This window comes from Zeugodacus cucurbitae, chromosome 6, assembly GCF_028554725.1.
Source record: "Zeugodacus cucurbitae isolate PBARC_wt_2022May chromosome 6, idZeuCucr1.2, whole genome shotgun sequence".
NCBI classification, from domain to species: domain Eukaryota; kingdom Metazoa; phylum Arthropoda; class Insecta; order Diptera; family Tephritidae; genus Zeugodacus; species Zeugodacus cucurbitae.
In genome coordinates, this window is record NC_071671.1 from 11,142,832 (window position 1) to 11,159,431 (window position 16,600).

Below are 16,600 nucleotides of genomic sequence, written 5' to 3' on the forward strand. Positions count from 1 at the left end.
TCTAAATGTGAAACTTTTGCTGAGAAAAATTGCCAACGCAAACTATCAAACTATCAACAAACAGAGGAAAAAACTGAAAAAAAACACAAAAATAAGTGCACTTCGGGGAAATCTTTTCGACTATTTGCGTATTCAACTGTTAAGTGGCAAAGCTGCTGCACATTTGGCGAAACGCGTAAATGTGACGCGGCGCAAGGATATGCGAAAGTATCAGCTTGTCATATTCTTAACGAAAGTGTAGTCAACTTGTTACTGGCAACATTTGTAATATTTGTTTATTTGCACGAAGTTTAGCGGGGGTTCGATCACACACACACACCCTCACACACACGCACACAGTGAAGAATGCATTTACTTTTATGTTAAGCAAACGCATCGGTTCATTGGATTAGGGTCCACTTTGGCAGTTTGAGAAATCCTCGCACAAGTGGCATAAAGATGCAAAGCAAAGCATTCTAATAAACACTTGGAGTGAAAGAGTGTCTTTGAAATCAGCGCGCAAACACTTTTGGCACTCACGCACATCCCTGCATTTGTGTATCCTCTTTGCCTGCTTACTGAAGACTCGCACAACCCCTCCTCCTGCGGCTATTGTGGAATGTCTTCATTTTTTGGTGCAATCCTTGACCTGTCATAATTCAGTGCACATTGAGCTGTCAGTCCGGTTTTAAGTAAGCCATTTTATGTGCCAACACACTCCCCTCTTTCTTTACATTTCAATAGCAATTGCATATCCCTGCCTTGGATGTCTTGGTAAAGCCAATTTCCAATACAAATCTCCCCTTCAAATCATTCAACATTGCGTGTGGTAAAGTTTTTCGTGATTTTTTCTTATTATTCCTCAGTTTTATACTTTTCAAATCGGAAAATTGCCACGCCAGCGTTTAAAGGAAACTTTATATTTTTTTTATTATTTAAGCGGAGTACAGTAGAGTGTTTGGATATTGCCACTAACGATTTTCGACTCTTAGCGTTTGCTTTTAAATGGATTTTTCGCTATCACGCATAACGGTATTAGAAAATGACGCACATAAATAATTTGAGCATAAAATAGGGACAAGCGAATTATGTTCCATGTAGTTGAGGTCTTTGGGAGAGAAATGTGTGGAGATCTGGGTTTTTATGCATTGGGGCGAAAATTGAGATTTACTGCTAGTGAGTAATGCATGTTGGGGTTTAAGATTTGATGGATATATATAGCTAAGCGTTGCCCCGTGATGTTACAATCTGATTACAACCAATCCTAATTCCCATATTACAAATTTTTAAATACCACATCCTCTTCTAAGTATATAAAACAATCACCAATGAAGATTTCGGAATAAAACTTTGCACAAATAATGCCTTCAAGGTACTGGTTAGGTTAGGTTAGGTCAAGGGTAGATCTCTGCAACTGCAGAGAGTCTCACTGAGACAGCGTCGACTATCCATTGTGCTCCTGACGGATCGCTAACCTTTTTATGATTCGACAAAGCGCTTGGACTCTATTATAAAGTTCTTAAGTCGGTTAATGTCGATTCCGGTCCTTGGCTGGGTTCGTAGAAGAGGTGCCTACCAAGTTCTTTTAACCTAAGTCTGGCGAATGCTGGACATTGAAGGAGGAAGTGCTTGGATGATTCCCCTTCGCCTTCCTCCAAGCAGTTTTGGCAACTAGCGTCCGTCTTGATCCCTAATCTCACCGAATGTGTGCCTATTGAACAATTACCAGTAAGCACCTCAATGATTGCGACGAGATGAGTATTCCAGTAGCTGGAAGGACCGTTTTCGATCCATCGCGAGCCAGAAAGACATCGCATTGCACAGGTGCTGGTAGTTGTCCAGCGCATAGCGAGTTCACTCGGAGTCAGTGTGTCCAGTGCTCTAGCGCAAGTGGATTACGTGATGTAAGATGCTCCCTTTACTAGCTTAGAGTGTACTGTAAACGAATCCAAAGCCCGTATTGCCGCTCTGCTGTCGGAGTGAATACACACCTCTCTGAAGGTTGCCGTACTTCGGAGGAGTTAGTCAAATTGTACTGGACTCGTAACATAAAAGTGGAAGAAATCGGACCATTACTTTTCGAGGCCTTAGACAGCTAAGATGAGTGAGAAAAATGAATTTTCGAGAAAAACACGTCAGGCTGTCTCGAACGCTTCAAAATTACAACTGATTAGATATGGGAATTTTTTGTTTTACTATTCTATAAATTTAATAATGTTTTTAAGACCCTAGATTTATCTAGAAAATAAATACTTTGTATACTTTATGTCTGTGTTCTTTTTTGTACTCTGTGGTCGGAAAAAATCGTCCTTTTATGTACTAAAATCTTAACAAACTGTTTGTATCTCAAGTCAAAGTGTAATTGTAATTAGCATTAAGGATGCAGATAAGGACCAAAAACATTTTCCAAAAAGTTTGAAATTCTACCTTGTCATGAGTTAATGAAACCCTGCCCATTTCAGTTACGTATAATTAACTTTCGTGTGAATAGTTATAACAGTTGACCTCGTGTTGAACCATTTTGTAACAAATTATTTGACAATTGAATTAGGTAAATTTTAAGTATTTTAACTAGTTCGTTTTTATAACCTTGCTAATTGTCAGTTTTCGCTAATTTTCTATGTTAAACCTTAGTGAAATACACTAGAGCACCAAGTTTCATAAAGAGATTTAAGTGTTTACTCAAGTGATACGTATATCGTCTGAACGAACGCTGGACAGAAGAACCCAACTACAGCCAACCAAACGTAAGGGCGTTGTATCTATAATTACACATGCCTTGATTCACCTGAAACATCTCTTCATCCGGCATAATTCAATTCACTCAGTGGAACATATTGCGAGATTAGTTTTATTATAAAAACCTGTATCAAAAAAGATACTGTCGCCCAACGTGGGGCTCGAACCCACGACCCTGAGATTAAGAGTCTCATGCTCTACCGACTGAGCTAGCCGGGCTGTTATGAAAATGGCGCCACATAACGGAGAACGAAGTTGTTTTATTTGTAAAACTATATACAAATTAATAATATTTTAGACTTTATATTTTTATTTAGTTTAATAATAAAAATATCGTATTAAATCTGTATTCAGCAACAGCCCATTTTGTTTGCATTAAACTGTTTAGCACAATATTTCATATTCTATATTAATATTTAGTACAAAAATATATAAAAATGATAATAGAATATATCTTAAGATTTACCTTGATTTATCATCTACGAACTTCGCCCCATATCCAAGGCTTTCGGCTATGAATAAAAGTGGCCTCTTAAATATTATAAACATAATTAAATAATTTTGAGCGTTAATATAACGAAATTTTAAAAGATTGGTTTCATTGTTTGACCGTAGAAGATAGTCTTCTGTCAAAAATATTATTTCTTATATTTGAAAGAAAATCAGGAACTCATATTTACATCATTATCCACCGAGAGTATTTTATGTTTTGAAGCTTTTAACTCTGGCTCTGACTTCCGGCTATAGTATCTTTAGCTTATTTTGCTTTACACAGTTCTCACTTATTTCGTCTTTGGTTCATGTCTTCATTCCACCCGCCTCTGGTAGCAACAACGGTAATGACATTGAATTGACCTTGTTGCATTCAGCAAGAACTTTTTCAGTTTGCACGAAGGGATGTGGCATGAAACCAAAAAGCGAAAAAGTTAAATGGCAGCGAGCAATCATAAAACTGAAAAGTATAAAAGAGCAACAACGACCACAACAACAACAGCAAAGGAAGGAGTGCTAAATGCATGGCATTCTAAATTGAAATGCAGAAAAGTGAATATGCGCTATTACCAGCGCGAACAAAATAAAACATCAACAAAAACCGTTATATGGCGCAGTTGCACGAAAAACTACCACAAAGCATGCAAACGGAACCTGCAAATACAGCGCTTTCCGTCAATGCGTGACACACCTACCGCCATTTGAGAGTAAATATTTTCAAATTTGCTAGAACTTTTTTTTCGTGCGAGTATAATGCAGTTTTCCTTACTCTACATATATGTATGATTATTAGAACTTCCCTTTTTATGGTTGAGTGCTGCGTTATTGACGCCCTCGCTTTTTAAAATGCTGCGTGTTCGATTGAAATGCAGTCCATTGTTCGCGCGGCAAATCCACTTACCAATGACATATCAAACATTATACATTAATACATACAAACAAAAGTAGTTACACTGAAACATATGCAGTTCAGAAAAAAAGGTGAAATGATAAAATAAAATATACTAAAGTAAGAAGAAAATCAACGTGTGTCTGCTAATGTGACAGCCAACACGCTGAAGGACAGTGTACTGCAGTCGAACTCACAATAGAAGTTCAACAAATGGTTTTGCACCCAACAACTACTAATTGGAATACTAAGATTCTTAGAAGAAATTTAATAGGTATAGTTACCAAGTAAGTAAGTAAGTTCACAAAAAATTCAGAAGTTCGGACAGAAAAGGTCATTAGATACTCCCACAAACTCTGTGAACATTACTTATTGTCTAAAATATTCACGGTAGACTTCCTAGGAGAGGACGTGAATCCAGATGTTTTATAGTCAGACGGACAAAATATCGAAAAAATTTTAAAGTTAAAAACAAAACGAACGGATGGAAAAACTATATGAATTGGATTCGAATTGCGTCCGCATTCACTGTGTTCTGCAGATCTCGGCTTCGGCGATCTTTTACTGTTCTGAGGCTTAAATATAATGTTTGTTGCAAAACCATTAGCAAAGAGCTAATCACTGATGCTAGCTAATAAGGGCTACTTTAAATTGTAAAAAGATCTTTATAATTTGTGTATCCCCGCAGTGAATATCGTTAGATAAATGGTGAAAAGTGCTGCGATTACTTACTAAAGACAACAAGCGTAACTGTGAAACCGCTTGACATGGAGTTTCTGAAATGAATTCACCGGAACACAACATAGCTCAAGGAATAGTTCAAACTCGGCGAGTCTGTTTTAAAGAATCTGAAGACCGTACTATTGGCCGGAAAGGTAATTGTCATTGATTTCGGGGTTCTACTATGCCGAATTATTAGACCTAATCGAGGATGGATAATCATGGTGTTAAAGCCATTGACTGGTTGGTCAATAGAGACCGCCAAACTGTGACTTTTTAAGGATGAAATGGCGTCTCAACAATGGGTTGTGGATTAACATCACTCCAAATGCGACAATTTTGTACGACCCATTCAACCAGAAGTGAGCTTCATTACTAAAAAAAATTGTCGCGCGAACCATTATTTCAATTTAAATTTGAACGATTTATAAACGTTGTTCCGGAGTAAGTCTGTTCATTATGAAATGACAGAATCCAGAAAATGTATTTTTTCAGATGAGTTAAAGAAGTCGGAGCTACGTTGGTTCAAGCTTGTCGAAAGAAAAGGAAAGATAAGTCAAATATTTTCCTCCTATATTTGTTTTTTATTAACGATGAGATATTAGGTTGGCAAATATCTTACTTCCTCCCTTTTATCTTTTGAATTTAGCGGCTATGTATAAAGCGCTACAGAGCTCGTATTATTGCCAGATTCTATACATCATTGAAAGATCTTGACATAGCCTAAAAAAACTACGCTATGCCTGATTAGTTTCGACGATTCTGAGCGGGTGAAAACGACACCATGGATAAGACAGCAGGCGGAATACCTGTGACGATGAATACCGATCAAATCATGGAAAACATGTGGCATCTCGTGACATAGCCCAGGAGATGGCAGTTAACCATTTTAAGGGGTTATATACAGTTAGAATTTTCAAAAAATCGATTTTTTATTTCATTTTCTTAATGTACATATATTTAAGAATACACACAGAAAATTTCATATCGTTCCGGTGAATATTTTCAAAGTTACACGCAAATGCAAAAAATTTGAAAAGGCGTTTCAGAGTGCTTTTAAGTACAAAGTCCAAACTTTTAACGCGTTTTTCTCAAAATGGTGTTTTCAAAGTCGGTGACCAACATTACTCGAAAACGGCTAGACCGATTAGTCTCAAATTTTAACACAACCTTCTTAAATATATTTTTTAGTAATTAATCGAAGATTTTTTCTCTCCGATAAATATTTTTTTTTTTATAAACAATTTAAGGCCGAAATTTCGGTGAAGAATCGATTTTTTTTTTGAGAAACTGCCATTTTGTCAAAAAATTTTATTTTGCTTATTCCTTCGGTTATATACTAGATTAAACATTATTTTAACGAAATCTGTTTGGTTTTTTAATTTCGGATGATCCAGTTCCGAGATATAGTGGTCACCGCAAAACATCTTTTTTGAGAGGAGCTGGAGATCAGCTGTAGCTCTTTTTCAAATAAATATTTTTACTAGTACTAAGTCTTAAAATACAGTTAAAAGATACCATAATATGTGTATAAATTTTTGGATCAATAAATTAAAAAGTTTTCTCAGAAAAAATTCTGGAAAATTCACTTTTTTTCGGCCGTTTAACTGTATATAACCCCTTAAACCATCTGCAGAAGGCTGGATACACAAAAAACTTGATGTTTGGGTGCTCCATGATTTGACGCATAAAGACCTTCTGGACCGAATCAACGCCTGCGATATGCTGCTGAAACGGAACGAACTCGACCCATTTTTTAAAGTATTTGGTGACTGGCGAAGAAAAATTGATCACATACGACAATATCAAGCGAAATCGCTCGTGGTCGAAAGCCGGTGAATCGTCCCAAACAGTGGCCAAGCCGGGATAGATGGCCAGGAAGGTGGGATTGGAAGGGATTATGGCCAGACGTTTAATTCTACCATCTACTGTAAACAACCTACACGTTTCAAGCAGGCGATCGACCAGAAGCGTCCAGAATTGGCTAAAAGAAAGTGTGTAGTGTTCCACCAGGACAACGCAGGACAACGCAACGACAAGCGAAAGTGATTACCACCTGTTCCTGTCCATGGCGAACGCCCTTGGTGGTGTAAAGTTGAATTCAAAAGAGGCTTGTGAAAAGTGGCTGTCCGAGTTCTTCGCAAATAAGGATCGGGGCTTCTACGAGCGGTTATGAAATTGCCGTCTAGATGGAAATAGATTATTGAACTAAACGGCGCATATTTGAACTAAATCCGATCACTGTAACACTTTTTATAAAGCACTGAAAGCTCTAATTCTCTAGTTATGGCGCTTTTGACAAGCCTCTGTGAAAGATTTACATTTTTCTCATTACATACATATACAAATGTTTGCTGGGTATTAGTAGTCACTGAGAGAGAGTGAGTGTAAGTCTTTACATACATACATATATAATGGGATTTCCAATAACTTTACTGGATAAGTAGCATGTGGCAGGTAGCATTTATTGGCATTCAGTTGGCAAATATATAAAGTTACAGGTGAACTACTGCAGTGCTTAAAGGATTTCCGATGGCATTACATGCGTGCTGTGGCACACTAAAATACAAGCACGCATACAAGATCTTAGCATCATTCAATACGCGAATTACCTTGACGCTCATCAACTTTCACTAGATTAGCATTGTGCTGCTGTGCAATTCGCTGGCGGTGCATAAATGCGAAATTAGAATTGGTTTGGTTACAGTGTGACTTGGCGTATACGCAACTTTAAGGAATGCTAAAATGAGCTTAAGAGAGAATGCACCCTGCTTCATTCAATTTGGCATCGATATGCGATTTGTGTGTGTGAGCAAGCGAAAATTGACAGCAGCAGTTGGAAGTTATGACACTACTTTGAATGGCGCATTTCAACTTTGCACAAAAGGTAATGTCTTTTGTATTATATTTGCTGAAATGGAGGGGAAACGTTGCTTACTCTAACAGTGGATTAGTGGAAAAAAGAGCGTGAGAATAGCAGCGAAAGAGCTAAAGGAACTGCGCAAAATTGCTACCTTTGTCATTTGCTGCAGTTTTAATTTAATGAAACTCCAAATTAATTACGCTAATTAATTTTTACAACTAAAGTTTTTAGCGTAAATGACAATGAAGTATATATTCAGTTCGAAGATTACTTTGCAAAAGCGTAAAATTTATTCAAAATTGAGTTAATTGTACCCCTGCGATCGTGTAAAATATGTATATCACTTTTCTTGATTTATTATTCGGAATAGCAAACTTATTGGCTGTGCACTTAAGCTAGCATAGGTTAGCTGAGTTACTAAGTGATACCTAGTCCAGAAAAAAATTATGGAGTGGTAAATAAGAATAATTAAGCTTTCCTTTATCAACAAGACATTTTGTACTCATTCCATAAATCGTCCTAGTAAGGGTCATATTTGGATGCAATTTTTTGGGGGAAGTGTGCATGGTACCGCTCCCAAATAGGTTTTTTTGTATATACCTCGCAAACCAATAAAGCTCTATAAACCAAAATTTCTGCAGTCGGTTCCCTTGCGTACCCCACCATACACAATGAAAATAGTTGAAGTTGCATAATAACCACGCCCATCTCCCATACAAAGGTTACGTTGAAAATTACTAAAAGTGTGTTAACGAAAAACGTCAGAAACACTAAATTTCACATAAGAAATGGCAGATAGAAGCTGCACTCAGATTTTTTTACAAAATGGAAAATGGGCGTGGCATCGCCCACTTATGGGTCAAAAACCATACCTCAGGAACTACTCGACCGATTTCAATGAAATTCGGTATATAACACTTTCTTGACACCCTGATGACACGTGAATGAAATCGGTTCACAACCACGACAACTTCCCATATAACTCAATTGAATTCCTTCTTATTCCTTCACTTTATAATGTATAAGGAACCGATGAAGATATCGGAGTAAAACTTTATGCAAATACTGTATATTATCTGTGGCATCACTTGTGGAAAAATTGTCGAAATCGGACTATAACTTTTCAAGGCTCCGGATATCGAATATGAAGAACTCAGTTCTTGTTCTTCTTGACTGGCGTAGACACCGCTTACGCTTTTGGCAGTTTGGCGCCAATTGTTAATACCAAGTGAAGACAGGTCCTTCTCCACCTGGTCCTTCCATCGTTGTGGAGGTCTCCCTCTTCCTCGGCTTCCACCAGCGGGTACTGCATCGAAAACTTTCAGAGATGGGGAACTTTCGTCCATTCGAACAACATGACCCAGCCAGCGTAGCCGCTGTCTTTTTATTCGGTGGACTATGTCAATGTCGTCGAACAACACATACAGCTCATCATTCCATTTTCTGCGGTATTCGCCGTTGTCTATGTTTAAGGGACCATATATCTTCCGCAAAATCTTTCTCTCGAAAACCCCTAGTGCCGTCTCATCGGATGTTAACACCGTTCACCATAAAGTAGGACGGGAATGATGAGGGACTTATAGAGTTTAGTTTTTGATCGTCGAGAGAGGACTTTACTTTTCAATTGCCTTCTCAGTCCATAGTAGCACCTGTTGGCAAGAGTGATTCCGCGTTGGATTTCAAGGCTGACATTGTTGGTGTTGTTAATGCTGGTTCCCAGGTATACGAAATTATCTACAACTTCAAAGTTATGACTGTCAACATTGACATGGGAGCCAAGACGCGAATGCGCTAACTGTTTGTTTGATGACAGGAGATATTTCGTCTTGTTCTCGTTCACCACCAGACCCATTCGCTTCGCTTCCTTATCATGGCGGGAAAAAACAGAACTAACGGCGCGGGTGTTGTTTCCAATGATATCGATATCATCGGCGTACGCCAGTAGCTGTACACTCTTATAAAAAAATTGTACCTTCTCTGTTTAACTCTGCGGCTCGAACTATTTTTTCCAGCATCAGCTTAAAGAAGTCACACGATAGCGAGTCACCTTGTCTGAAACCTCGTTTGGTATCGAACGGGTCTTAGAGGTCCTTCAGTTACTTAGGGTAATTTTTCACCGAAAATATCGGTAAATCTCTCAGATATCTTAATTTAATTCAGAGGAAATATTTTTCCTAATAGTGTGTCTCTGTATCAGAAATGGTTAAAATCAGGCCAATACGAATCGATTTTTTTTTGTGGATATTGGACCAAACTATTTTTTCCGATAGATTGACTCATAAGTAAAATCGCCTCCACAATCTATATATTTGGTTTTGAAGTTCGAAAAAAGGCTTTTTAAATTAATAATTATTAATTTAAGGATATACATTTTAAGTTCCATAACTCAAACATCCTTAACTCGAACTCTTGAATTGGTAATAGAAGCAAATTTCATAGAAACTTCCTTCCATAAATAGAACTTTTCGAACAGGGCATAATAAAAAATTTATAATTCTATTTTCGAGGCAGAATTGAAAAAGAAATTTTTCGGTAAAGCGTATATGACAAATAAAGGGTCGAGTATTTTTTTGGAAGATCTAACTCTAAAATTTAAGAATCTGTTCCTGAATGAGTTCTTGAAGGATATTCAAAAAATCTCCTATAAGAAATCAGTGTCATGAGTATAGTTATTCACATTTCTGCTACAGATTTTTTTTGTTCTGTAAATGTAAATTAGATTACTTTGATGTAGAGCTTATATAAATACAATATAATATAAAATGCAATTCAATGCCTAAATGATTCACATTTCTATCTAAGCCTACTCTCTTCATATTCTCCGTCTTTATTTCCGTGCTTTCACTTCCCAAGAAACCGAAAGTAGTTCCTCTATTCTTAATTTTAATCTTTTCTTAATCAACTTGAAACCCCAATGAAACCTTAGTTGTCACTACGCTAAAACGGTTTAGCAATAAAACTTAAATACCGTTACTCCTACTAATTGCAAAAACGATGAACGACTTAAATGCACATTCCAAGTTAATCATTGCATAATGACAATGGAAATGAAAATCATAGCAAAAATCCCAGTGCAAATGCTGCAACACATTGCGGCAAATGTGTTTCATTAAACCGCGTGCAATTGCATTTAGCATAAAGTAAAACTGTCAAAGCTGCAACAGCGGCAGCAGCAGAATTAGTTGCAGCCACAAGCGTGGAATTGGTGATAAAATTTAAGAGCGAGCAGGAATTTGTTCGTAATTTATACAACCTTCGCTTAAATCCACTCCCTCATTCGTGATGCTGTGTAGTTGTAGCTCATTTGCGAACTTTGTTACTCACTCGTGAACACTCTCGCTCAGTGTAATTAACTGCTACTTTTATTAGTTGTCTCTTTTTAGTTCTTTGTTTAACCGTTAATCGACGTTATTTGCTTAATGAGTATGACAACTAAATGCTGATGGGTGGAAGTGTTGTGAAATGTGTGAAGGTCGAAATTGCTATTACTTGGACATTTTACAGAAAGTGAAGAAGATCAAGTAGTCTTATCTGCAACTAACTGCTCTAGATCGCAGCAACTCGGACTGACGTATGGAACGACTTGGTGCATTTTACGTCGAGATCTTAAATTGAAAGCGTTGAATTGAAAGGCTGAAGCCGCTCGACCATCCCAAGCGACATCGCTTCGTTTTATAGGCTATTGAAAATTTCAAAGAAGATCCGACGTTTTCGAGCCAAATTCTGTTCCCCGATGAGGCCCATTTCTGGCTCAATGAATATGTAAACAAGCAAAATTGCCGCATTGGGGACGAACAGCAATCTGAAGAGTTTCAAGAACTGCCATTTCATTCAGAAAAAATAACGGTTTGGGTTGTGCCGGCTCGGTGGAATCAGCGGTCATATTTCTTCAAAAATTATGCCGATGAGAACGTAACCGTCAATGGCGACCGCTTTCGCTCCATGATAACCGACTTTTTGCTGTCTGAAATTGAAGCTCGTTATCTCGGTGACATTTAGTTTCAACAAGACGGTGCTACATCCCACACATCACACCAATTAGTGGATTTATTGAGAGAACACTTCGGTGAGTAGATAATTTCACATTTTGGGACGGTCACACCTTTAGACATTTTCCTGTAGGGATATGTAAAGTCTAAAGTCTATGCGGACAATCCCGCTTCGATTCAGAGCTTGAAGCAAAGCATCACGCGTGTCATTCGCTAGTTACCAAATACTCGAACGAGTCATCAAAAATTGGACTCAACGGATGGACCATCTGAGACGTAAGCGCGTCCCACATTTGAAAGAGATAATCTTAAAAAAAATATATTTCAAAGAATGTTCTTTCGAATGATAATAAATATTCCCCAATAAATTTGAATTTTCTGTATTTTCTTCTTTAACAAAGTATGGAACCTCGAAATGGTTCACCCTTTATAAATTTACCAAGTACTACATTAATATAAGAACAATTAACAGAAAGAAACAACATTAACGAATAGTTTTTAAATTTTTTTCGACACGTTTTTCTGATTATTTCACACGTGACTAAATTATATTTACTTAACATAAACACTTTCGTTCCTGAAATCAAATGAAGCTAAAACATTTTCACTAATTACTATTGTGCTCTAATGAGCCTTGTGACAGCTTTCTTAGAATATCGGTGATAAGCCAGTAATGACAATGACTAATGCTACCTCCAGTTATTCTCCACTCAACAGTCTTTCAACGCCTTTAAAGTTATTAAAAAGCTATAAAAGTCAACAGTTCCACATTTAACACCAGTATCGACAGTTTACTTCAGATTATTGTTGATAAAAACTTAATTTTTATTTACAAAATGTTCAAATACATTTTAGCTTTATTTTTCCTTTGTTTTGTTGCACAAAATTTGGTCGCAGAAAATAGCACCGCAGATCCGTATAGTGGTTTCGTATTTCCAAATTTATCCACTGAAGCTTTGGATAAGTCCAACTATCGCGCGTTTCCAGGCCTTCTACGTGACAAAACCTTTGTAGTTGTGGCTTACATTAAGGTGAGTTGCTTCGTATACCCGTTTGTACTGACGTGAGATGTAGTGCTTCACTTCTCAATTTTATTTTCGACATTTGCAGGCAAATTGGTTTAAAGCTCAAGAGATTTGCGGTTATCAAGGACTGTCGTTGGGCAGCATAAATTCGAAATCAGAAAACGATTTGCTGGAGAAATATTTGTTAAATAGTGGTAAGTACCTTCGCAGTCCTCAGCTGTTAATAGTTCGTGTCTAAATCTCTATTTTATTGCATTTAGGACTCGCCTCAAACAATGAGGAATTCTGGCTCTCCGGTTCAAAACTTGCAGACAACAGTCGTTGGGTTTGGTTTAATCTGGGTCGCCCTATCAGCTATAACAGATGGGCAGCCGGTAAACCGATCGAAGTTCTCCGTAACAGAAATTGTCTCGCTCTGTTGGCGAATGGTCAGTGGAGTAATGATCGTTGCGAGGCTGAAAAATATGTAATTTGTGAGACCCGCTGTCCTTTGACTAGTTATGACACACCGATTTTCTTACAAAAGTAATATATAATATAATAATTGTTTAATTATCTATATAGTAAGTAGTAAAGTCGTTTGATACAGAATAAATTTATATTGTTTTGAATAAACTTAAAGAACTCCGTTATATGGAATGTCTTTGTGGTCTTATAAAGAACTCCGTTATATGGAATGTCTTTGTGGTCTTATTTAAATTGTTTAATGTTATCGGTTTTCCTCAAACAGCTTAAATCATAATTGAGATGCTTCATACAGTAAGCATGACATTACATCAAAAACTTTAAGAATACCATTTTTAAGATACCCATTGCCAAAATCCTTTGAATGCAGTGTTAAGTATGCGTTAAGTTTTCACTTACTTTTAAGTGGCCGTCAAGTGACAATCGTTGTTTTGTGTACACAATGCTCTTAAGTAATGTATAGCAAAGGACAGCGAATAGAATTAAGCAAGACTAAGTGAAAATGTTCAGCGTAAGTGTACAACAATTTCATAAGTGTACGCAGTTAACTTGAACAAATGTCATAGTCATTATGTGGTATCATCTGCAAGTGGACTAAAAAAGAAAAAAGTATCCAAAAATGTTGTTCTTGTGGATTTCGTTAGATACAGTAGAACTCCAATTATCCGAATTAATGGGGACCCATTCGGATAATCAAATATTGGGATAATCGGATTTAAAAAAAAAAATTGCCATTGGAGAGAATAAAAGCTACGTTTTGATATTACACTATTTTTTTTTATTGAATTAAATGAAAGAAACATGAAATTTTCACATGTTTTAAATATAAATAAAATGTACTTATGTACAAGTTTAGAAATAAAAATCATTGTTTTTAAACATCTCCGTCAATGTAAGCTGTTTTGCGGTCTTCAACCGTTTTCGGGCAGCCAGGTCACGCATTCGCTTGAGCAGTTGCAAGTGGTCCCACTCGGGCTGACGCTCCATCCACTTCAAAGCAGTCTCGAGGCCGGCAAATGCTTCACTAGCTGATGGTCCAGCGTCTACTTCAACATCAGCAGAAAGTTCTTCTTCCACTTCGCGGGGGGAAGTCAGTGTAGGCACAACGGCAAGTTAAGACAAGTCAAGTCAAGACTTGACGCGCAAACACTGGCTTCGCGGGGGGAAGAATAATAGCGCACTTAGACTTTTTTGGACAATTTTTTGTGATTCGGATAATCGGCGATGCGGATAGTCGGAGTTCGGATAATTGGAGTTCTACTGTAATATGGGATATCTCTTTAAAATATCTAAATTGAAAAGAATTTTTGGAACTGGAGGTAACCAGTAAGTGATCTGCTACACTATTAAGGGGCACACCTAGTGTCATGGAATATCCTTCACTGCTGCAGTGATTCCGGCCTTCTCCGTGGATGAAGTCTAAAAAAAAATCCCGTTAAACTATATAATATTGTCTGTACAGTGAACTACGATAAAAAAAAATCAAAAATTGACAATATGGCGGCGTTTTAAAAAAAATAGTCGAATTGTACCCAAAATTTTGGTCGTTTTTGGCCTTCCAAAATTTGATTTTTTGATCAGATCAAAAATCGATAGGTCATTGTACGGAGAACTATATATAGAACATGTAAAAAAAATCGATAGTGATCGGATCATTTGTTTCAACTATTTGGGATATTGATTGAAATTTTAATATGCTATTTTTAAAGGTGTAACCTACCGAAATTTGTCCCTTAACATGATTAGTTCATTTCCAATATTTCCTGTTCTATCATTGTCTTATTTAATAATTTCGTGAACAGCAACTGAATCATTTCATGATTCTCATAAGTAGGAAAACAATGTTAATTAGAGCGAATAATTTTAATTAAAATACTTCAAATATTTATTGAAACTAACTGTAAAGTTAATTTTTAATTTAGTAAGTATTATAATATTCTTCTTGGATTGTTTTCGTTATCAAATCATAGGAATCTTATAAGGGATCTTATATTGTAATATTTTAGAATAAGAACAGTTAGGCTTATTCGAAAGATTTGCTTGATGTGTGAATGAAGATAGAGTGAAACTTTCGTATAATTTTAATGAGAAAAAGAAATATTCTATTCATTTATTTTAAACAAAAGTTGCCAAAACTGTAGCCTAAAAACACACCAAATACAGTACATTTCGTTTACTTGACCCTATGGTTAATTGGTTTCCCCGTATAATTGAACGGTGTTAACGGACAAAAAATATAACATATGAAAGCACACGTAAATTTTCTCGGATAATTGGACTCGGTTAATTGGTTTTCCCGCTTAGTTGGTTCAAAATATATGTCATCAAAAATAAATTTCATTTTTTTGTACATATCTCGCAAACCAATAGAGCTATATAAACCAAACTTTCTGCAGTCGTTTTTTAGCCACTTCTTAATACAGTCCAAAAATGAAAGAAATCGGATAATAACTACGCCCACCTCCCATACAAAGGTTAGGTTGAAAATTACTAAAAGTGAGTTCACTCACTAACGAAAAACGTCAGAAACACTAAATTTCACATAAGAAATGGCAGATGAAAGATGCACTCAGATCTTTTTACAAAATGGAAAATGGGCGTGGCGTCGCCCACTTATGGGTCAAAAACCATACTTCAGGAACTACTCGACCGATTTCAATAACCATAGGTTTTCAAGGCCCCATATATCGAACTTGAGGACCTCGGTGATTCTAACCTAATATTAGGGTTTCCAACATTCAATGGACTTTATACAATATATATGACGAATATGTGGGTCAAATTGTGTATTACATGATATTAATAAAGTTAAATAAATAAATTGCGAGAGTATAAAATGTTCGGTTGCCCCCTAACTTAGCCTTTCCTTACTTGTTTTTAATAAGTTTTTTTAGTTAATAGTTCTTTTGCTCGACGCTTACAAAAAAAAACATATATTATTTTATGATGGAACTGAGTAGAATCAGAATTTCAAAACAATTAATAGTTACATTACTTTTTTACCAACGTATAGTGACGTGAAGGGTGAGCCATTACGAGCTTCCCTATTTTCGTTAAGAAAAAAAAACACAGAAAATTCAAATTTAATGCTAAATTCAAAAATGCTAATTAATTGCAAAGAAAATTATTTAGCATTTAATTTTTAAAGATTATTTTCAAATGTTGATCGCAGCTACGTCTCAGATGGTCCACCCGTTGAGTCCAATTTTCGATGACTTGTTCAAGCATTTCGATTGGTAACTGGCGAATGACACGCGTGATGTTCGCCTGAATCGAAGGGATTGTCTGGATAGGAAAAAGTCTAACGGTGCGATATCTCACAATCATGGTGGCCAATCGACCGGCCCAAAACGTGAAATTATCTGCACATCGAAGTGTTCTCTCAATGAATCCATTGGTTGATGCAATGTGTGTGAAGTGTCGCTGTCTTGTTGAAACC

General features: G+C 36.6%; 1 protein-coding gene and 1 non-coding gene across 2 annotated transcripts; one reads left to right on the forward strand and one right to left on the reverse strand.

The window, feature by feature from the left end:
* Positions 1–2,864: 2,864 nt before the first annotated feature.
* Positions 2,865–2,937, reverse strand: Trnak-cuu (transfer RNA lysine (anticodon CUU)). Its single transcript has one exon. It is a non-coding gene; the product is annotated as a tRNA-Lys (tRNA).
* Positions 2,938–12,454: 9,517 nt separating this feature from the next.
* LOC105210925 (perlucin) lies at positions 12,455–13,277 on the forward strand. Its single transcript, XM_011182131.3, has 3 exons — positions 12,455–12,702; positions 12,782–12,890; positions 12,957–13,277. The coding sequence occupies exons 1-3, from the start codon at positions 12,508–12,510 to the stop codon at positions 13,223–13,225; spliced, it is 573 nt and encodes a 190-aa protein (XP_011180433.2). The 5' UTR covers positions 12,455–12,507; the 3' UTR covers positions 13,226–13,277.
* Positions 13,278–16,600: the final 3,323 nt, after the last annotated feature.